The sequence below is a fragment of the Natator depressus genome, chromosome 3, assembly GCF_965152275.1.
Source record: "Natator depressus isolate rNatDep1 chromosome 3, rNatDep2.hap1, whole genome shotgun sequence".
NCBI classification, from domain to species: Eukaryota; Metazoa; Chordata; order Testudines; family Cheloniidae; genus Natator; species Natator depressus.
The window spans coordinates 117,268,348-117,291,757 of record NC_134236.1 but is presented as its reverse complement, the minus strand read 5'-3'; the positions used below and the strand labels follow the sequence as shown (position 1 = coordinate 117,291,757).

The 23,410-nt window shown below is 40.7% G+C and overlaps 1 protein-coding gene across 4 annotated transcripts in view; it reads left to right on the top strand.

The window, feature by feature from the left end:
• IPCEF1 (interaction protein for cytohesin exchange factors 1) overlaps positions 1 to 22,651 on the top strand; it is a 123,747-nt gene extending 101,096 nt beyond the window's left edge. For all 4 annotated transcript variants that reach the window (XM_074948650.1, XM_074948649.1, XM_074948652.1 and 1 more), the window contains 2 exons: positions 13,623 to 13,813; positions 17,550 to 22,651. In XM_074948650.1, the coding sequence (XP_074804751.1) occupies positions 13,623 to 13,813; positions 17,550 to 17,714 (356 nt within the window). In that variant the 3' untranslated portion in view covers positions 17,715 to 22,651. The remainder of the gene's footprint in view (positions 1 to 13,622; positions 13,814 to 17,549) is intronic.
• Positions 22,652 to 23,410: the final 759 nt, after the last annotated feature.

Genomic DNA, 23,410 nt, shown 5'->3' with positions numbered 1-23,410 from the left:
CCAGAGATAGAGGAAGAGCGGATGAGCATAGCAGGTCCTGGCAGTGGGTCACGTGAATGTGAGCTGGTTCTGGACTAGGGCCCTGTGGGTTAAAGCTATATCTTTTGGGACAAGGTGTCAGCCTTGCTGTTTCTAGTTCCAGGGAGGTAGGTCAAGGTAAAGTTGAAATGGGAAAAGAATAGGGCCCACTGGAGTTGTCGTTGGTTTATAGCCTTGGCCCTGCGCTGTATTCGAGGTTCTTGAGCTCAGTAAATACATGGACTGGATGATGGATCCCTTCCAAGTAGTGACACCACTGTTCAAAGGCAGTGTTAATGGCAAGAGCTCTATGTTCAAGATCCCATAGTTTCGCTCAGGTGGGGTAAACTTCCTTAAATAGTAGGTGATGGGGTGCAATATTTGCTTGGTTCCATGCCTCTGGGAGAGGACTGCCCCAATCGCTCAGAGGTTGCTATTCAAATCTTTGTAGCTGTACCTTTTTTGCTTAGTATATACTACTGTGATATAATCAGTTGTTTTGACAATTACTTGTATTACTAAGATTTAGCATATACAGTATAATTGTAGCCATGTCGGTTCCAAGGTATTAGAGAGACAAAGTGGGTGAGATAATATCTTTTATTGGACCAGCTTGTCTCTTTCACCAACAGAAGTTGGTCCAATAAAAGAAATTACCTCACCCACCTTGTCTCTAAGATTTAGCATGATAATGAATAGGCACAAGAATATATAATAAACTAGGAATACAATTTTTCAGAATCAAATCTTACTAAGATAACACAATACCAACCATTAAAAACGATGAAGAAAATCTGTGAACGTTTTGGTATAATTGTCTTGTGAAGTTATAAAGGTCCCATTGGTACACTGGTTTAAAACGGCTGAACATATTTTGGAGAAAAGTAATGTTTCCTCCTCCCCCATTGTCTAGCTGGCAGCTGTCAAAAAGGCAGAGTGCTTGCAAACTGATCCCTGGCTATTGAAGGTCTGTGATGGAACTCCAGAAATAGATAACTTCAACAGCATAGTCACTATGGAAACTGAATAACCATGTTTGCTTGTGTGCATCATAACCCACTACCGAGTAATCCAATTACATACTGTACACGTCTTTCTCTCCTTTATTTGGTTGGGAGTGGGGGTGGAGGGGAGGGTGAGGGTGGAGAGTGAAAGCTTTTTATTGTAGCAGATGGGGGGGTGAAGTCTCGGTGGCAGATAAATTTCATGGTGTTTCAGCTGTGAGATTTGAGAAAATCAGGGATTCAGCTTGAGATGAGCGTATTGGAAAGAATATAATGCTGGTTCTGAGGCTCATCAAGCAGGACATTCCCACTCCAGTTAGCTAATAGTGATGTGTCTGAACCCTGTGAAGTACATTAGCAAAGCCCAGGCAAGCCAGATGTAAAAATACTCTATTCAGAGCAAGCAACAACAGAACAAAAGGACTGTTTTAATCAGTGAAACAAATATACCATGGCTTGAAGATTTGTTAATGCAACCAGTATTGGTTCTTCCCTGTACTTGTACTGCACTCCTGCACTCTCTTAGGCCTGGTCTACACTCGGGGGGCGGGATCTATCTAAGTTACTCAACTTCAGCTACGTGAATAATGTAGCTGAAGTCAATGTACTTAGATCTACTTAACACGGTGTCTTCACTGTGGTAAGTCGACTGCTGACGCTCCCCCGTCGATTCCGCCTGTGCCTCTTGCTCCAGTGGAAGGGAGAGCGCTCGCCGGTCGATTTATCGCGTCTTCGCTAGATGTGATAAATCGACCTCTGCCTGATCAATCGCTCCGGAGGTAAGTGTAGACATGCCCCTACATACCCCTCTGCCTCCGAGATAGGATGTAAGGGGCAAGGTCCCAGCTTATATTGCAGCTCCTTGAAGGCCCAATATTTCTATTGCCTAATGGCCTGAACCATTGTAACCAGAACAATTACACAGTTGATTAATACTCTGGCTTTGACACATTCAGCTCCATGCACATGCCTCCCTCTTCACTCTTGAGGGGAGAGAAATAACCTGTCACACAATCTGCTTTGAGGCCCTTTGGCAAAGGGAAGTACCAGAATGGAATTTCTAACATGGTGGCATGTAGGACCTAGGTGAAAGGTTGCCAGAACTGATGAATTCTTTGGTTATCAACAACTGGGGAAAAAGGATCTACATAGGGAAAATCCTGACCTACGGGGAGGGAGGAGTATCTCTGACTTTGTAGGAAGGGGCTGTGCAGGAAAGGAGGAGGCCTGGTGGGTAAAGGGTTCCATAACCCAAAATGAGACTTTCCAAGCCCAACATCAGGTTAGTTGTATATGCACAGCTTGTTTGTCTTCAGCTGAGTTTAGCCTGATGTTTTGCCATTTGCTATGAGGATTATGTGCACCATTGATGACTATATATGGGAAGAAAAAAAAACTGGGACAAAAATAGATTTAAACAGTTATTTTAAACCTCGGAGAATGTTCAACACTAAACAAGGAATTTTGTTTTACTGATATACTGGCAAGACCAAATGAAACGCAGCAACCCCAGTTTTCAAAAAAATGTTCTGCTGCAAAGAAAACCAACTGTATAATAATGAGCTGATAAGAATAGGAACAAGCAACAGTAAATTTATGAAATACAATCCCAGCTACACCAGCAGAGTCCCTACTATGTGATGCACCTTCGGAGACAGAATTCAGTAGACCCAAAACCATGCAGTGGGTCATAGGGAAATATCATGTTTAAGAAGTAACATTGTATGGACACAGGAAGGCGGAAATGAAACAAACCCATTCTCACTTTTTAAAATGGCTATGTCCTTACGAGAAGCAAAGGATTCCGTTAAATGTTCAGACTCGAGTTATTATTCAGACTGAAATGCTGAACGCTTTGAGACTTGCACAGCACTTTTAAATAGCAGTAGTAGTATTAAATCCACTGCCCTGTATTTTGAGGAAGGTTCATATATTGTAGAAATGAGTGTGATACAAAACCCTAGATAAGAGAGAAGACAGAGGGGACTATTTTCTGTAGAGAGAAGTAACAGGTTTCTCACTCTGAAATAGGAAGTTGATTCCATTATCTGCTTTTTATAGAAATTAATATTGCAGGATTGTTGCCTGCTGCACATAAGACAAAGGAATCAAAACTCCATCTGGCATAAAGAAACAGAGAAGTAAACACCAGTCAGTTAAGAATATAAACAAGTATCTGACTACGTGCTCTGTATCCAGGAATTTCTCTTACCTCCTCCCTGGCAGCAAGCTATGCTCAATAGCCAATCCCTATAATTTTTATTTATTTTGGCAACTGTTGGAACAAATTGCCTGATTATGACCACCACCACAAATAATAACAACAAAGAAAGAAAGGAAGCAGAAGATATTGAAATATTACTACAAGAGAATGGGAACATTTTATTTATATTTATATAGGTTTCTTCTACAACAGCAATAACATCCTTCTTCCTGAGGATTTACGACCAGCTGAGGTTAATGGCCTAAAGCTTAAGGCAAGAAATTCGTCCAGCGAATGATTCTCATGATGGTTCTTCTGTTGTTTCATTTTAGACAGTAACATTTGATGATCTGTCACATGCTTATAATTAGAGATGGTGCAAAACTGGAGCCTGTTCTCCAAACTCCTTGAACTTTGGCAGGGGTGGCTCTGTGGGAAGGAATTTGTTAATGAGATCTGGATCTGAACAATTCCTGGTTTTCAGAGTTGACATTCTCTTCCCTTGGTTTAACCCAGCTCTGCTAATAATGCCATGGACCAGAGTCAATAGTATGCCTTGACCCCCATTTCCTGCTCTGACAGTATAAAGGGGTCAGATTCTGGCTGTAGAGTTCTCTTGGTGCAGTTCTGCTTCAGGAGAGAATCTGGCCCTGCATGTGGAAGGTAGTCCTGTAAGTGGATGTGGCTAACCTGAGCTTTATTTTGATGATAATTCTGATTGATGTAGAAAAGGATCAAAGTTTTAAAGTGAAAATTTACCTATACATTTTTCAGAACCTTGCAAATGAGCTTTTAACTGTGCAGCTCCTAGTCAGGTCTCAGTTCTTTAAAAATTGATTCAGTTCTGAACCCAAAGTACAAGTTGGGTTAATGGCCTGGTATTTAATGTTTGTAATGACATGTCCTTCCTGATTCTTCTGTCTCTCCCTTTTACAGAATTGAGTTTTGCAGCTCTGCATTCACTGGGACTAGTATGTTTAACCTATGCTCTCTTAAGTCAATTATTTCCCAGTTTCTTTTGTCTGAGGCTTTGAGGGAGCTGTAATTAACTTCCCAGGGACATCATCAAAATCTTGAAACAGAACTTTTTTTAAAAAAAATGAACAATAAGATTTTAAGTCTCCCTGGTTTCCTCTTAACCACAGGTTCTATGTTCTTCCATTACCATAGAAAACAGACAGTGGAATTCCACAGTCATAACTGGGAAAGGAGACGAGATGAGAGAGAGAGAGAGAAAGGGAGCCATAAGATGGAAGTGCAGAGTTCACTCTCTTTTTTTTGTTTTTGTTTTTAGATTTTTCCCTCCGATCTCTTTTCTCTTCTGTGAACCTTGACACCAACATATTTGGTACAGTCAGAAGTTGGGGCATTGTGATAGCCACAAACAGGGCCAGATTAACTCTTTTATGGGCCTGAGGCTATTAGATTTTGTGGGGCCCCTGTCCGAGGGGATGTGGGCTCTGGGAGGGAGTTTGGGTGCAGGAGGGGGTGTGGGCTCTAGGCTGGGGCAGAGGGTGGGGGTTCAGGAGGGGGCCAGAGTGTCGCCCCTTACCTTAGGAGGCTCCCGAAAGTGATCGGCACACCCTTCTGGCAGCAGCTCCTGGGGGGGGCTCAGGGGGTCTCCGCAGAGTGCCGCTGCCCTCAGGCACTGCCCCCATAGCTCCCATTGGCCGCAGTTCCCAGCCAATGGGAGCTGTGGAATCGGTGCTTGTGGCAGGGGCAGTGGGTAGAGACCCTCCCCCAGGGGCCTCAGGAGCATGCCGGCCGCTTCCGGGAGCGGTGTGGAGCGAGGGAGGGCAGGAAGCCTGCCTTCGCCCTGCTGCGGGCTTCTGGGCAATTGTCCCCTTTACCCCCCCCCTCCATTCCCAAGGTGTTCATAATTCTGAGGTTCTACTGTACATCATCAGAACAAACCCCATTTGGCTGATCAGCCAACCCTGGGGGAAGGCCCTGAAAGGATAAACTTTTACATGGGTGTCACAATATAGACGACCTATTGTTTTTTCACGCAGACATGTGAGACTGAGTGATGTGTACTCTCTGCATATCCTTTCACTATCTGACACAAAGTAAACATATTGCAATGATACAATAATACACCCTAAGGTTGCTCAAGTTTTATATGAACTATTGAATTCACTGGACCCCAAAACATCTGTTTGCAAAGCTCATGAGAATTCGCTTCCTTGTGAGATTTCTTATGCTTCCTGATTCTGTTTGGAATAGAAATACTGAGTCACCCTTGTGATATACTGTATCAGTACTCTGTTTCCAGTCATGGATGGAACCAGAAGCACTAAGCTGAGTACTTGTGAGTACATCACATTATTTGAACCAGAGTCACCAACTTTCAGATTTCCCTGGGGGTGCTCGACTCTCACTCCACCCTTTCCCCCAATGTCCCACCCTCACTCCACTCCCCCCAGCACCTCCTGACCGCTACTGAACAGCTGATCAGCGCCTATGATTTGAAGCTCAGAAAAAGTTCAGTTCCAGGTCAAGGTTTGGGTCAGTGTTTACTTTATCACAACCATCCAACCTTAATTTTTTCCCTAATATTTTTATGGGAACAAAACTACAATTAGTGTCTTGTTTTCTGACATGACAAAAGGCTTGTGAAACACTTCAAAGTTGATAAGCACTGTCCAAGTGCAAAGTATTTTTTATTATCACAAATTGTTTATTGGACTTGTTAAAACACCTAATTGACATATTAAAATGAGGCATTTCAAAGGCATGGACCACATCTGAAAAATGAGTGTCTTGTGGACAACTCCTTTGCCATTTATAGTCATCTGGATCACCTCTCACATTTGCAACCACACAGCATTGAATATGAAATATTGAGCGAAACCTTCAATGCCACAAAGCATTGGGCTTTGCTTCTGGGGAAGGGGAGCTCAAAAGCCAGGCTGCTGAGGTCAGAGCTACAAGCCAGGCAGGAGTCAAATCTGAAATCTTCTGATCTATAGACAGACATGTTACCTATTGATAACTACAGGATTTGTTTACGAAAGAGAAATATTAGGAAAATATTTACTTAGTTATTTTTAACTTTTCTGGTGGCAACTCTTCTCCTTGGTTACAGCTCCTGGTTGATGAGCAACTGGGGAAACAGGGAACATCATGTGACCACTCCATCAGTGCTCCACATACCATGGTCAACAGAACCCTGTTTTAAACCATTTCCTAAAATTCCATTTAGATTCTACACTGTTGCTACTTTTATTCACCTGAGCAAAACAGCTTTGTATTTTAACATTCCATGTAAAATCTACTGACTCTGACCCACCTTTTTTGGAAAAAAATCTTTAATTCTGCAGTTTTGAAAGGCTTTGCAAGTGGAATTCAAAGTTCAGGTCTAGGGCGACCAGATAGCAAGTGTGAAGAATTGGGATGGGGGATGGTAATAGGCATGTATGTAAGACAAAGCCCTGAATATCGGGATTGTCCCTATAAAATTGGGACATCTGGTCACCCTATTCTGTCTGTCCTTTGAAGTGCTAGTCACTTGGGAGCTACCATATGGAGTTTCTTGGGAGCTGCTGTGTGGATTTTTTGGCCATAAGGAAATCCTCCCTTCTTGTATCATAAGATGTACATTGAGAAAATAGGCAGGTAGGATGAGAACACAAGTTACTGGGCTCAGTGGAGTGGTAAATGAGTGACATTTAATGGCCTGTGAGATTTAGGAGGTTAGACTAGATGATATAATGGTCCTTTCTGGCCTTAACCTCTCCGAATTGATGAAGTGATTTAATTAAATGTGAATTTACATCAGCTCATTGTCATATAGGCTTTGAGATAGATAGCTGGTTTTCGCCTTTGACTATGTGAGTGTTTTAGTAGCAAGTTGAGAATCTTTCCAATTGGATTGTTTTGTGGAGGCGATGGAAAGGGGAGTTGATCAAAAAGAGTTTGAAAATTGGCTGGTTGGCCTAGGAATTACTACTCTGTGTTGCCACATAAAATACCCTGATTATTATTATTATTATTTATTATTAAGAATATTAATTTTGCTCTGTGAGATGTCAGTATGCAGAAATCAGAAGAGGTGTGTTCATGGGTGGCATGTCTCATGCTCCTCAGTGGCCCCTGCAGTGCATCAGTGATCATCATTGAGTAGCTCCAAAAGAAAGTCTTGTGTAAGAACATAAGAATGGCCATACTGGGTCAGACCAATGGTCCATCTAGCCCAATATCCTGTCTTCGGACAGTGGCCAGTGCTAGGTGCTTCAGAGGGAATGAGCAGAACAGACAATCATCAAGTGATCCATTCCCTGTCGCCCATTCCCAGCTTCTAGCAGTCAGAGGTTTAGGGACACTCAGAGCATGGTGTTGCATCCCAACCCATCCTGGCTAATAGCCTGCTTATACACCTGGTAATTGTTACCTTCACTCTGAAATTGAGTGTCAAATTTACGATCCCAGTGTGTGATGTTAACAGCAAAACCAACCGTGCCATGAGCAGAAATCCACTTTTGAACCAAACGCAGCTGCTTCTTCCAAGGTAAACAGTGTGAGCCAGCAATTTTCAGGAAATATTACTGCCGTGTATTATGCCTAGCACGTGCAATTTTTTCGGTTTCCTGTAGCTTGTTAAATATCCCCCCTCCCTCAAATATTGTATCAAAGCCATAAGCTATATTTAGTTCCAGTCAAGGTACAGTCAGTCTGTTTATATTTGCAGAGTAATGTAAAAATGCCAGATAACCCACATACGCCTTGAGCACTGGAAACACAAATATATGTAATGTACCATAAAACTAAAGTTTTCTCACTATAGCCAAAGGGTTTTAAAAAGCATTGTGGGGAGGGGGAAAGAGAGCAACATTTTCTAGAACATGGGAAAGATCTTTTATACTACTTCAGCATTTTGTGCCTGAGCCACTGCCCACTGAAGTCAATGGAAAGATTCCCATTCACTTCAGTGGATATAGGATGAGGCCTTTAGACATTATGGTCATGGGTGCTATAAGAAAACCTTACAGAGATATTCTTAGGATCTTGGCTCTTAGCCTACTCTTTGATCTCCCCTAGTGCTGCTCTCTAATTGCAAGAGTCACTCAAGAACCTGTACGGCATAGGCTTATAAAAGTAGCTTGTGACACAGTGGTGGCTTCCATTTGCCTTTTCCTTAAGACATTTACTGTGGAGATCCAAGAAGAGGGCTCACTGTGGGCAGTATTAATTAATCCTTTCCTTGGAGAGGTTAGGGGAGTCATAATCTGAAGGGTCTTTTGTATAGAAGAGAGAGAGACAGACAGAGTGTGTGTGTGGGGGGGGGAGGGGGGGCGGGGGAAGGTGGGTGGCACCTGTTACTTCAGACAAGAAAAGACAGTTTGGTAGGATGAAAGGAAAGGATTAATTTCACTTTTTAATTTACTTCAGTTTATAAAATATTCTGATAAAAAAAAAGTCAGTTGGTGCCCATTTAAAAAAAAAATCAGTGAAATAAAGTTGAGTGTTATACCCCTGCCAGCTAAAGGACACAAAATCACAGAAAGAAACAATAAACTCAGGCCATTTTCCTGAGAGATTATGTGGACTAGATGAGCCTAAAATGTGTAGCTTGTAGTATGAGCTAAAATCTCTGATGACCAAAAATCTCTGCCCTTGTCGGACCAGCAGAAAAATGAGTCCTACAGTCAAAATTCCCATATTGAAAATGCCTTTTTACTAGAGCTGTCAAGTGCTTTAAAAATTAATGGTGATTAACCGTGCTGTTAAACAATAATAGAATACCATTTATATAAATATTTTTGGATGTTTTCCACATTTCAAATGTATTGATTTCAATTACAACACAGAATACAAAATATACAGTGCTCACTTTATATTTATTTTTTATCATAAATATTTGCACTGTAAAAATAAAAGAAATTGTTTTTTTAATTCACTTAATACAAGTACTGTAGTGCAATCTCTTTATAATGAAAATTGAACTTACAAATGTAGTTATATACAAAAAAAACTGCATTCAAAAATAAAACAATGTAAAATTTTAGAGCCTACAAGTCCACTCAGTCCTACTTCTTGTTCAGACAATCACTCAAACAAACAGATTTGTTTACATTTGAAGGAAATAATGTTGCCCACTTCTTGTTTACAATGTCACCTGAAAGTGAGAACAGGCATTCGCATGGCACTGTTGTAGCCAGCATTGCAAGATATTTATGTGCCAAATGTGCTAAAGATTCATATCATAGAATCATAGAATATCAGGGTTGGAAGGGACCCCAGAAGGTCATCTAGTCCAACCCCCTGCTCGAAGCAGGACCAATCCCCAACTAAATCATCCCAGCCAGGGCTTTGTCAAGCCTGACCTTAAAAACCTCTAAGGAAGGAGATTCTACCACCTCCCTAGGTAACGCATTCCAGTGTTTCACCACCCTCTTAGTGAAAAAGTTTTTCCTAATATCCAATCTAAACCTCCCCCATTGCAACTTGAGACCATTACTCCTCGTTCTGTCATCTGCTACCATTGAGAACAGTCTAGAGCCATCCTCTTTGGAACCCCCTTTCAGGTAGTTGAAAGCAGCTATCAAATCCCCCCTCATTCTTCTCTTCTGCAGACTAAACAATCCCAGCTCCCTCAGCCTCTCCTCATAAGTCATGTGCTCTAGACCCCTAATCATTTTTGTTGCCCTTCGCTGGACTCTCTCCAATTTATCCACATCCTTCTTGTAGTGTGGGGCCCAAAACTGGACACAGTACTCCAGATGAGGCCTCACCAGTGTCGAATAGAGGGGAACGATCACATCCCTCGATCTGCTCGCTATGCCCCTACTTATACATCCCAAAATGCCATTGGCCTTCTTGGCAACAAGGGCACACTGTTGACTCATATCCAGCTTCTCGTCCACTGTCACCCCTAGGTCCTTTTCCGCAGAACTGCTGCCTAGCCATTCGGTCCCTAGTCTGTAGCGGTGCATTGGATTCTTCCATCCTAAGTGCAGGACTCTGCACTTATCCTTATTGAACCTCATCAGATTTCTTTTGGCCCAATCCTCCAATTTGTCTAGGTCCTTCTGTATCCTATCCCTCCCCTCCAGCGTATCTACCACTCCTCCCAGTTTAGTATCATCTGCAAATTTGCTGAGAGTGCAATCCACACCATCCTCCAGATCATTTATGAAGATATTGAACAAAACCGGCCCCAGGACCGACCCCTGGGGCACTCCACTTGACACCGGCTGCCAACTAGACATGGAGCCATTGATCACTACCCGTTGAGCCCGACAATCTAGCCAGCTTTCTACCCACCTTATAGTGCATTCATCTAGCCCATACTTCCTTAACTTGCTGACAAGAATACTGTGGGAGACCGTGTCAAAAGCTTTGCTAAAGTCAAGAAACAATACATCCACTGCTTTCCCTTCATCCACAGAACCAGTAATCTCATCATAAAAGGCGATTAGATTAGTCAGGCATGACCTTCCCTTGGTGAATCCATGCTGACTGTTCCTGATCACTTTCCTCTCATGTAAGTGCTTCAGGATTGATTCTTTGAGGACCTGCTCCATGATTTTTCCAGGGACTGAGGTGAGGCTGACTGGCCTGTAGTTCCCAGGATCCTCCTTCTTCCCTTTTTTAAAGATTGGCACTACATTAGCCTTTTTCCAGTCATCCGGGACTTCCCCCGTTCGCCACGAGTTTTCAAAGATAATGGCCAAGGGCTCTGCAATCACAGCCGCCAATTCCTTCAGCACTCTCGGATGTAACTCGTCCGGCCCCATGGACTTGTGCACGTCCAGCTTTTCTAAATAGTCCCTAACCACCTCTATCTCCACAGAGGGCTGGCCATCTCTTCCCCATTCTGTGATGCCCAGCGCAGCAGTCTGGGAGCTGACCTTGTTAGTGAAAACAGAGGCAAAAAAAGCATTGAGTACATTAGCTTTTTCCACATCCTCTGTCACTAGGTTGCCTCCCTCATTCAGTAAGGGGCCCACACTTTCCTTGGCTTTCTTCTTGTTGCCAACATACCTGAAGAAACCCTTCTTGTTACTCTTGACATCTCTTGCTAGCTGCAGCTCCAGGTGCGATTTGGCCCTCCTGATATCTTTCCTACATGCCCGAGCAATATTTTTATACTCTTCCCTGGTCATATGTCCAACCTTCCACTTCTTGTAAGCTTCTTTTTTATGTTTAAGATCCGCTAAGTCCAGGGTCCGTATCCTGCTGCTTACCTTTCTTCCCTGCGTCAGGATCCTGAACTCAACCAACTCATGGTCACTGCCTCCCAGATTCCCATCCACTTTTGCTTCCCCCACTAATTCTACCCGGTTTGTGAGCAGCAGGTCAAGAAAAGCGCCCCCCCTAGTTGGCTCCCCTAGCACTTGCGCCAGGAAATTGTCCCCTACGCTTTCCAAAAACTTCCTGGATTGTCTATGCACCGCATAGACATATGTTCATGAATATGTTCCTTCATGCTTGAACCAGCATTCCAGAGGACATGTATTCATGCTGATGATGGGTTCTTCTCTACAACGATCCAAAGCAGTGCAGACCAACACATGTTCATTTTCATCATCTGAGTCAGATGACACCAACAGAAGGTTGATTTTCTTATTTGGTGGTTTGGGTTCTGTAGTTTCTGCATTGGAGCATTGCTCTTTTAAGACTTCTGAAAGCATGCTGCACAGCCCATCCCTCTCAGATTTTGGAAGGCACTTCAGATTCTTAAATCTTGGGTCAAGTGCTTTAGCTATCTTTAGAAATCTCACATTGGTACCTTCTTTGCATTTTGTCAAATCTGCAGTGAAAGTGTTCTTAAAACGAACAACGTGCTGGGTCATCATCCGAGACTGCTATAACATGAAATATATTTCAGAATGTGGGTAAAACACAGAGCAGGAAACATACAATTCTCCCCCAAGGAGTTCAGTCACAAATTTTATTAACACTATTTTTTTAACAAGCATCATCAGAATGGAAGCATGTCCTCTGGAATGGTGGCCAAAGCATGAAGGTGCATATGAATGTTTAGCATATCTGGCACATAAATACCTTGCAATGCCAGCTATGTTCTCACTTTCAAGTGACATTGTAAATAAGAATGAGGCAGCATTATCTCCCATAAATGTAAACAAACTTGTTTCTCTTAGCGATTGGCTGCACAAGAAGTAGGACTGAGTGGACTTGTAGGCGTTAAAGTTTTACATTGCTTTGGTTTTGAGTTCAGTTATGTAACAAAATTTGTAAATTGTGCTTTCATGATAAAAAGATTGCACTACAATACTTGTATGAGGTGAACTGAAAAATACTGTTTCTTTTATCATTTTTACAGTGCAAATATTTGTAATAAAAATATGAAGTGAGCACTGTACACTTTGTATTCTGTGTTGTAATTGAAATGAATACATTTGAAAATGTAGAAAAACATCCAAAATATTTAATAAATTTCAATTGGTATTCTATTGTTTAACAGTACGATTAAAACTGTGATTAATAGCGATTAATTTTTTTGAGTTAATCGCATAAGTTAACTGTGATTAAGTGACAGCCCTACTTTTTACTAATCTTCACTCATCTAAACCTGGCACATATTAATTGTTGCACCTTCATATTAAATAGTGTCTTTAAAAATTTACCTTTTATCCCAGGCTGCTTTTGTCCTATCTTTCTGCTTAATTCCCAGCTGTTCTCTCCTTTTCCCAAGTGTCCCCATCTAGAGGAGATGGTGCTGCAACTAGAAAGCTGTCAGACTGAAAGGAATAACTGAAACAGTCTTAAACAAGGATTCATTGTGAAAGTTCCATGAGGAATTGTGTGCCACAGTGTATGAAATTTGGCAACTATATGTAACGTGACCATATGTCTTACTTGTTCATACATTGTCCCAGTGTCTTGGAAACTTCTTACGTGACTCCTGAAATGTCCCTTTTTTTTTTATTCCCTCAATCAAAATATTTTTGGTTGTGTGTTTAAAAACTACAAAATGTTAGTTTAAGATATGCTGCTGTACCAAGCAGAATTTGCTCTGTGTTTTCTAGGAACAGAGAGAGATCAGTGGAACAAGTGTTCAAGGTGATGAACGGTGTTTGGAGTGAAGGGAAAAGCTGAATGAGAGTAGATTCTATCAAAGCTTCTTTTTGCTCAAAGTGCATGTTGTTAACAGTTGTTCAGAGTTAAATAATAAAGACACTCAGAACACAAAATAACCCTTCACTTCAAGAAATAGACATGTCACTGTTGAGACAGCAGCTGGAAGTATCAATACCAGCATTTACTTTTTTTTTTTTTTTGGTCATATGTATGTTACTGCCATCTGTTTTTATTTTGAAAATATAGTCCCTTTAACTTTGTAAAAATCCTATCAATTGAATCCAGCATCACTGCAACTTGCTGTCAGAGTCACATTCTTATCTTATTTATTATTATTCTTTTCTTTATAGAACAGGCAAAATGCTCCGAAGACGAAATGGAGCGACTTTACAAGTCATTAGAACAAGCAAGTTTGTCTCCCATCGGGGACCGTCGACCTTCAACCAAAAAAGAGCTCAGAAAGTCCTTCGCCAAACGGAGCAAAAACCCCTCCATGAATGAGAAACTCCACCAAATCCGAATGCTGAATAGCACATTAAAGGTGAGGTGTCACAAGGGGTAAAGTTCCAGCCTGAAAAGAGGAAAAACAGATTGTATTGAAAAAGAAACAATCCCAAGCTTCACCCAATCTCAAAGTGAATGTTGTTCAGTTAAGTCTTTCAAATAATGTTTCACTTTCTCCTGCCTCTGTGTTTTGTGGCTATATTTGAAAGTGGAATCAGAAGCAATAGTTCAGTTCTTGCTGTAGTTCCAACCTGACTGGAGAAGGTGTGAGGAATTTATAAGAGATCACATGGTAGTCAGTTGTCAAATTCACACACTCAGTGGGTGTTTGGTGAGTTCACTGAATGGGACAGCGTCAAAGGAGGGAGAGCAGAAAAAGTACACGGATGGTAGTGGACAAACAAATGACCCTTAGCCAAGAAAGTTTTCCTTAAGGGATTACTGCAGAATGCACAGGATGTGCTAAAGCTATTTTAAGGGCCTCCTGGAACTAAAATAGTTTCAATAACACAAGCATCCTGCTTTCATGTTGGAATCTTACCATGGGTAGAGGATGAGAGGGTTTCTCAGCACATTCCCTGGAGGGTCTGAGAGATAGATAGACTGTGCAATACTCTGATAGATAGGAATCACTTGGAGCCTCATTTGTGTCTCATGGAATTTCTAGTCCTGTTTCTGGGTACTACTAGAGGAGAGAGAGAGAAAACTTATTAATATAAAATTAAATTGTAAATAGAGAGATGGAGAGATAGCTCAGTCATTTGAGCATTGGCCTGCTAAATCCAGGGTTGTGAGTTCAGTCCTTTAGGGGGCCATTTAGGGATCCTGGGCAAAAATTGGGGATTGTTCCTGCTTTGAGCAGGGAGTTGGACTAGATGACCTCCTGAGGTCCCTTCCAAACCTGATATTCTATGAATGAACATTAAAACAATTGCCTTCCCCATCCTCTTGCTTTTTTTATCAGAAGTAAGAAATGAGTATGTTACCTCAATTGTTTTTACTTAGCTTTAAGTCATGTCTACTTTGGAGAAATTTATAAAGAACTTTCTCACTGGTACTAATGCCAAATCAGCTGTTCTGAGACTCATAATAATCCATTCTTCTGTAGCATCTGCTGTCTGAGGATCTCATCATTAATGAACTAAGCCCCACCACATACTTGTAAGATAGATAAATAGTATCCACGTTTTACAGGTGAGGAAACTGAGAGACAGAAAAGCGTTACATGGCTTTTCCAGTGTAATGTGTGTCACCAGTAAAGGAAAGAACAGAACCGCTTAGTGCCAAGTGGATTGGTAGCTCACATTTTAGTGTTAAATCTTCAGATTAGAATAATGGTGAGTTGGGGATAAAAACTTTAGTGCTATTAGAGTTTTTGTTTATTTCCTAAGGGGATTCACATTCCTCTGGGTAAATAAATGAGTAAATTATGGATCTGACTGTGGTTAGCACTCTTTTATAACCAGACTTTTTTTTTTTTTTTTTGGTCTAACAGTAATTGAGTATGGAAAGATCATTTTCTTGGATGCTTTTCTTAATGCAGAAAATATGGGTTTTGCTTTATTCAAACCGAGAAGTTGGAGTGTCGACAAGATAAATATGGCATTAGAGAATTTCATACAGAGACAAATAGAATTCTTTAAGCAATGGTGTTTACATTAGTTAGTGTGAAAGGCACATTCTCATAGTAAGGAAAATGCCAAACTGTGAATCAGTAGAAAAGTATGCTTTTAAAGTAATTTCTTCTTAATATTATATGAAGCAGGACATAATTAACCCTGCATGATCTATTGGAAATGCAGAACTCCGGGAAGTCTTACATCTGATCCATATTTGCTGTGCTTTGACTAAACCTTTATCAGCTTAAAGCAGAGTGATTTATGAACATACCGAGGCTGACTGGGATTATTAGTTTGGACTTGCTACTCCACATCTCTAGCAATGAATCATTGCTGCTGCCACAGTATATCAATAGCAAAACATATTTCGGATGGCTAGGAAGAGAGGGAAGCTGTTTGCAGAGTGTTTCGCATGCTAAATGATTGGAGGAAATTAGTCTTTTTTCCAGAGATATGGAAGATAGATCCACCCTGTCAGAAAATTTCTCCATTGGGAAAAAAAATCCCCGCTTCTATGTTAGCAGCACCTGTCTGTTTCTCTGTCCTGTGCCTTTTGCTGTCCTGTTACAAAGGTTGCCAGCTAGACATAGGGTTGAACCTGAGTAATCTGCCTTTCTAACAAGCTGTCCAATTCCAGTTGGTTCAAGAATCACAGATCACAGAGATTAGGCCTTCTGGGAAAGTTGTTGAGGCTATGGGTCAGGACCACTTTTGTGCATAATTCTTGGGGTCAAGAAAGCTCTAGGTCCTCTTACCTGCCTTTATTTCCCCACTTACTCTCTGTCTCATCCTCCTAGCTCTGACCTTGAAACCTTCTCTGTCTTACTTTTGCCTCTCTTCTGTAATGACCCTTGCCTGAGGCTGACTAGAGGTGCTTGACATAGGCCAATGGAGGGGTCCGCTGCCTCACATCCACTGGAGGGAGACGAGCAACGGACAAACTACATACATTGTTTTTATTATTTTTTTCTATCCAGATTGGGTGTTTGCTTATCCCTTCTTATTATAACACTAGAATTCCATCTCATGGGGCTGTTTAACAGCAGAGGCCTACTCCAAGCATACACCAGAGAGAATTGGCACTTTTGCAGTTAATTTGTCTCAACAGAGGCTTCTGTCTGGAGCTGGCATAGCTAAATGATGGTTGGTGGAGAACCATTTAAGTTCAGATCCGTTTGTCCTCATCCTAGAATTACTAAGAACATTTTGTTGAAGTCTATGTCTCCATAGTTGAAATCCAGTATCACTGCTTGGAGAAGCCCTGTATGCCTGGGACACACTAAAAGAATAGTAAGATACTGTAGACCTGGAAAAGGAAAATGGAGCTCTGCAATAGAGAACATAAGAATGGCCATATTGGGTCAGACCAAAGGTCCATCTCGCCCAGTATCCTGTCTTCTGACAGTGGCCAATGCCAGGTGCCCCAGAGGGAATGAACAGAACAGATAATCATCAAGTGATCCATCCCCTATTGCCCATTCCCAGCTTCTGGCAAACAGAGGCGAGGGACACCATCCCTGTCCATCTTAAGGTGTTTATTCTCCATGTACTGATGTCTCTGCTCACATCCTCTGTGAGGACTGAAGCTGAGATCTCTGGGTCTAAAAATGTGAGCTCTACATACTGAGCTAAAGGAACGGGGTTCATTAACTTACAAGTAGCAGCAGCCTTGTAAACCTCCCTATATGGTCTAGCCACTAGAGTGGGACAGATAGCCACCCTATGTGAGTGTGGATTACATCTAAATGTCTAGGACTGAAAGTAGGGGTATTTACAATGTGGGAAGGGAGTGTTTTTCTTGAAGGTCAAAAGCTGTGTCCAAATTGCAGTAATTGCTGCTGCTGTTACCAGTTTTTTTTAAATTTCGCATTTTATGAAAAGTGATCAGTTCTTCATGTAATTCTTCTCTTGGGCTTTTGTGCAAAGATCCTGTGAAAAATATGGGATATTTTAAACACTCAGGTATAAACAGAACTGTAACTTCAATTGGAAGAAACTTTTGCCATGGGCTTGTTTTAAAATTCCCATACTCAAAAAGGGAATCACATTGCCAAGATGGGCAATTTAGGTTCATACTATTTTTATTAAGGAAAATACGGTGTACAGTTCGTATGGGAAAATATATATTTATTAACCCTCTTGATTTCCTACTAGTGTAAAGAGCATGACCTGGCCATGATTAACCAGTTGCTGGAAGATCCTGAGCTGACGGCAAAGAAGTATAGAGAATGGAAGAATACAAACACCATGTTGGTCCAAGAGATCTATCAGCAGCACGATGCCCTAGCTGTTGTGGAAGGGAATAGCAAGGAACCATAGATGAATCCACCACCTTTCTTTAATTGAAAATGCTATCTGAGGACAGTGGAACCTGCAGTACATGACAGGATTCCTCCCTGTCCCTCTTTACCTCCTGATGCTATAAGCTACTACAGTTTCAGGTTTTGTTTTTTCCAAGTGCTTATCTCTTCCCCTTTAAAAGAAAAACAACCCATTCTCCAAAGCATTATTTCCTCTCTCCAAATTCATTTCATGCCAATAAAATGGAACCCCAAAATTAGAAAAAGATGTCCCCTCTGGGTACATGTCTGAGGCAAAGCAGAGAGGAAATGGATTGACATTCAGGAATGGCTGATCTTTCATCAGAGGTAAACTGAGCACACACAGACCTGAAAGTCTCAGAGGAATGTACATATTGTAGATACTAGACCTTCGGGGTTATTTTATTCATGTAACCTATTGATGGAAGGAACTTTTTTAAAGCTATGATAATGCTAACAGGATACAATCTTCTCTCCTACCACTTGTCTCTTCAAGACAACTACAAATAAGAACTTTTATCTCTACTTACACTTGTTTTGACTGCATTACTATGTAAACGGTGGCAACAAGGATAATGATTATGCATAAATCTGAATTTTAAATAATTTTCAAGGCACCCAGTCAATGGACACCATAAACATTTCCTAATTGTGTACGGACAAGATCAAGATGCTGTTTTCCTACATCATCTGGAGAGGGTCCCTTAATGTGTGTTGGTGACAAATAAATTTGTTCTGCAATGCGGAAACTCTGTCTCATCAAGTTTCAACTTTTCTTATGGAATATAGGACTCAGTAAAGGACAATTTTCTGCTTACATATTTTTGATAGTAGTGAATATGTAAAGTACAAGTTCATCTTGAATTCATAGTCATAATAATAGACCTTATGAGTGCTTTTAATCAGTAGAACACAAAATGCTTTACAAAGGAAGTCAGTTTATTATCCCTGTTTTACAGGGGAAACTGAGGCACAGAACGACAGTGACTTGCCCGATGATACTCAGCACGCAGTGGTGGAGCTGGGCAGATCCAAACATATAAAACATAGTTGATTATATTTTTTTTTAATATGTGTCACGTTATGGCTTATGTGAATGTGTGACCATGTACTGTATATATTTTTATTTATATATTTATGTACTGTACATTTTCTACTGTAAAAAGGACCACATGTTATAGATGAGATTGTTTATCTGTTGATTTCAAGAGAAATGCCTGCACAGTCTTCATACCCAAATATAATTAATATACATTTATATTATTCATACCATTCCAAAGTTACGGACACATTGGGAGTTGCATTGTAAGCTCTTTTTTGAGTACCTTGCTTCTACTTTTTGACCTCAGTGTGAGATTTGGTTGAAAATTTCACTGTATATTCTAGGGTAGGAAAATATTTTTCTATAAAATTTCATAACCCCAGGTGGCATAGTTTAACTAGTATGTTAATCAAATCAAAAATTAACACATTGTTTTGCTGCAATGGGTCATAATTTTCAGCCTTAAGTTTCTCAGCACAGGATACACATTTGAACTCCCAATTGGGTGTTGAATTGTCTATACATGTGCAGTATAGTTTGATTTGCACATTTCAGCATATGTGACTTTGTAAAATCACTGAGTTTTAAGAAATATTCCTCCTTATTAAATGGATCCCCAGCACAGGAACTAGCATTTAAAGATATACACCCAAATACTCTGATGTGAAGGAGATGCACTCCAGTGTGTAAAGATGTTCTCAAGAGTTTTTGGACTCATCTAGCTTTAAAGCAGAATACGCTATAAATATCAAAAAATCATACATGTTCAGATATTGACCCATGTGTATGCATAGTGTAGATTATTAAAATTTTGATTATGAAAAAAAATTAACCATCTTCACTGGAACAGATTGGATCTCCTCCACTTGCTTAGCAATTAGTTTTAATTGCTTGGAAATGTTTCATTACTAAGCAATTAATGTTTTAAGATCTAAACACTTAGCTGTATCCCAGAACATCCAGGAAATGTTGGATCATTAGAGATGGGTTGGACTTGGGAATTGAATGCCCCAGGAAGCAGGGAGGCTCTGATGTTTGGGCACTTTTGGCAGCTGGTAAATCTACTAAAATTTGATTGAAGGGAGCCATGCGTAGGTGGACTGTATAAGTTCCCGTGAAGCAGGTTTTCCCTTCTGCAGATATTAGCGGGAGGAGAAGAGTGGACTGAGGGATGGAGAGACACAGGAGGCAAAAACAGGAGGTGGTTGGATGCTGTGACTCGGAAGTAGGGTTGTATTTGGGATACCAGCACTGCCTCAGGACTGGAACTAGGGAGTGGGACTGGTTGTTGAGTCCGCGTTAGTGTTGGACTATGGAGAGCTGTAGCTAGAGAACAAGGACTAGCTGGGGACTGGAACTGGGTGGTAAGAACTAGTATAGGAAGCAGAGAAGGAAACTGAAACAATCACTGGGCACATCTGTTAAAAATAAAACCACAAAATCTTTTAACTAAACCTCCTAAACTATGGAAACCACAAGCTAAGTGATGTAAATAGATCTAACATCAGCCTTTCCCATCCAGACCATTCTCTTGAATTGCACTTAGCAACCTTAACTGTAACATGATGAAGGTTTGTTTGTTTTATGTCTAAGTGTGTGTGTGTGTGTGTGTATAGATATATAGATTATCTTGTGTTAAGCAACAATACTGAAGGTTTTTTGGTTTTTTTTGACAGTTGCACACTGACATTATGCAGCCAAAGCTGTAAAATACTTCAGGAACTTAAAGAAAATTCTGTTTAAGATAAATCAAGAAAATATTGACTTATGAAATTAAGGAATTCCTCATTATGTTTTTAGACTTTGTGCATATTTTTTTCAGTTGTTCCTAGTGAACAACAAAATTCAGATTTTTTTTAGCGACATTTATTATTCTGGTAAAAATTCTTTCCTTAAAGCTAATCATCTGTCATTTTGTAAAGTGTGCACCCACTACCCAACAAACAAATTATGCTAAACCAATATTTTCACTCACACTTAGAATATTTCCTCGTTTCTTAAAAAAATCAATTGTCAAGATTTTAGACAATAAGTACATTTAAAAAAAAGCCTTAAAATAAACTAAAGTTTGAAGGGACAGATCTTCACCTGTAGGCATAGAGTGCCTGGTGCAGTGCCCTTTGGACTTCCTGATTCTGGGGCTGCTCTGTACCAGGCCACAGTCCCAAGATCCTTTCACCTTCATCAGCTGCCAATGGCCCCATATGGCAGCCAGGTTTATGGAAGCTCAAAATAGTAGACCTTGTCCCTAGCCACACCGTCTACACTGACAGCCAGAGTAGTTGGTGTGGGAGTCATACAGGAGCTCTGCACCACTCAAGGATATATCTATCCAGGAGAGTCACTTTAGGGGCTTGATCTGCTGAGTTTAGGGCTGCTTTCCACTGGGAAAGTGACACCAAACAGCTGGACCTCAGTCTAGTAACTTGGCCAAAGCCTTGGAAAAATATAAAGACAATGCAGAAATTTGTTGCACATTTTATATATATATGTGTGTGTGTGCGTGTATTTGTATTTGCCTAACTTTTTCAGTTCTGTTTTGTTACAGTGTTCACTCAGTATGGAATAAATTCATTCCACCCCAACCCTCTGATACATGCTTTGGTCATATAATTAGTTATTCAGACTGAGCCCTTCTAGCCTTAAAGTCTACCGATGATGTGAGATTTTATTGTCAGTACGTTTTTGGCTTGACAGACAAAATTACCTCCCAAAGTGCATGTGATGAACTTGAAATTAAATCAGCTGGATAATACCAACATAGGGTGAGCTGCAAGGCCTATCCACCACATCAATCCCATGCAAGCCCTCGAAATAATGTTAAGTGGGATATAAGTTGTGGCTAGGCCTTGTATGGGCCCTCTGCATAGGAGTGGATTTTACCTATGGAGAACCCGTGTGTGTGTATTCGGAAGTAAAACAAATAATGTAAATGATTAGCATACATCTGAGAGTGAGAATTAAATTGTTGGCTTTATAGCAGTACAGACTCCAGTGAAGAAAGACATTTATCTACTAATTAGCGTCTCATGGCTGACTTATCTGTGTATATATTTTTTCACCTGTAACATTTTTTTTCTTTTTTTTTTTTTACTAGCTGTAATGATTCCACCAGAGAGTGGACTGAAAAGTTGTCATTGGTCCAGACTGAATGATGACAGCCTTGTGCCACAGACAAATGTCATTGGGGGGTAGGGGGGAATCCTACCATTTGGGGGGAAAGGAAACATTTTTTTGGCAGATTGTTGAAGTGCGTATATGTGTGTGTGGTAATGGAGCTGATTTAAATCTACTCAGAGTTTTGGAATTAATGCTGACTGGAGAAGTTAATGGGCAGAGTCAGGTAAATCAGTCAAATGTGGAAGATAAATGCAGTTTGTTGCCTGGGTATCATGTCTACATATATGGGCATGGGTGTGAATATAATACTGTATATTTGGTATACCAACTTATTTTTTGATAAAATCCATCTCTTGAAATGTAAGGCATTTCCACAGGAGGAGTCTCCCTGCACTGTATGGGAAGATTTTTTGTGTGGCTCAAGAGTGATCAATTGCAATGGCAGTATGTGTCATTTATGAGAAAAACTAAACTCTAATAACAGCAAATGGAGTGTTTTTTTGTTATCTTGCATCATTTCCAGCAAAACCTCTAGAAGGTGGGAAAATCCAATTGTCTGATGCCTGGATGAGATGCCTCCCGAAATGAGAACTACATGATTAGATGTGAAAATGAAGAGATGTGGAAATGAAGAGGGATCTCTGCCCATGTATTTGGCATTAGATCAAATAATTACTTAACCCATTTGTGGTATCCTCATGTTCAGAGGTACCAACTTGGGGATTAATCTCTGGGGTCCATCTCAAATTTAAACCTGTTGTTAGTGCTAAACAATCAACAAATAAATGAAGGCCAAATTTCAGTCATTTGGGGCTTGGTCTTGCAAGCTGCTGTTTGCTTTCCTATGTGCTTAACTTTAAACACCTCCACTGCCACATGCTCCAGAGCTTTTCTGAACCAGGGCCAGAGTGATCAGCAGCAGCAGTGATGAGCCCTCAGACCCTTGCAAACCTGGAGTAACTCCACTGGTTGAAATAGATTTACACTGTGCAAATGAGAGCAGAGTTTGGCCCAGTGATTCATATTCTCTTACTCTCAGTGTGAATGCATGCGTACGCACGTGTGTATTTGTAGATGTGTGTATGTCTGTATAATATATAGCGATGTAACAATGTCCTTGGATTGAAAACGCAGTACAATTGGTTGTAACAGGGTCACGTAGCCTGAAATAGTTTTGGAATACTGCCCTGTTAGCTGGCCAATAAATTTTTGAACTATTGACGTTTCCGCAACTAGCAGAGAGTGGGTCACATCATTTTACTTAAAATAGAACAGAGAATTCTCAGCACAGGGTAACTTTAAAGTAGCTAATATCTCAGGCAAAAAACTCCTGTCTGAAAAAGTAAATTTACTGTACCTATAAGTGCAGCAATCAGAACTCATTTCCTGCCTCTTCAGATGGTTTTGAGGCCCCCCAGACATGAAGGAAATAGAAAGCATGGAGCATGTGAAGTGAAGATAGCATCAGAATAAAAGGACATATTTTTCATTAAGGGAAAACATTCCAATCTTCTTAGCTGATAAATAACTCT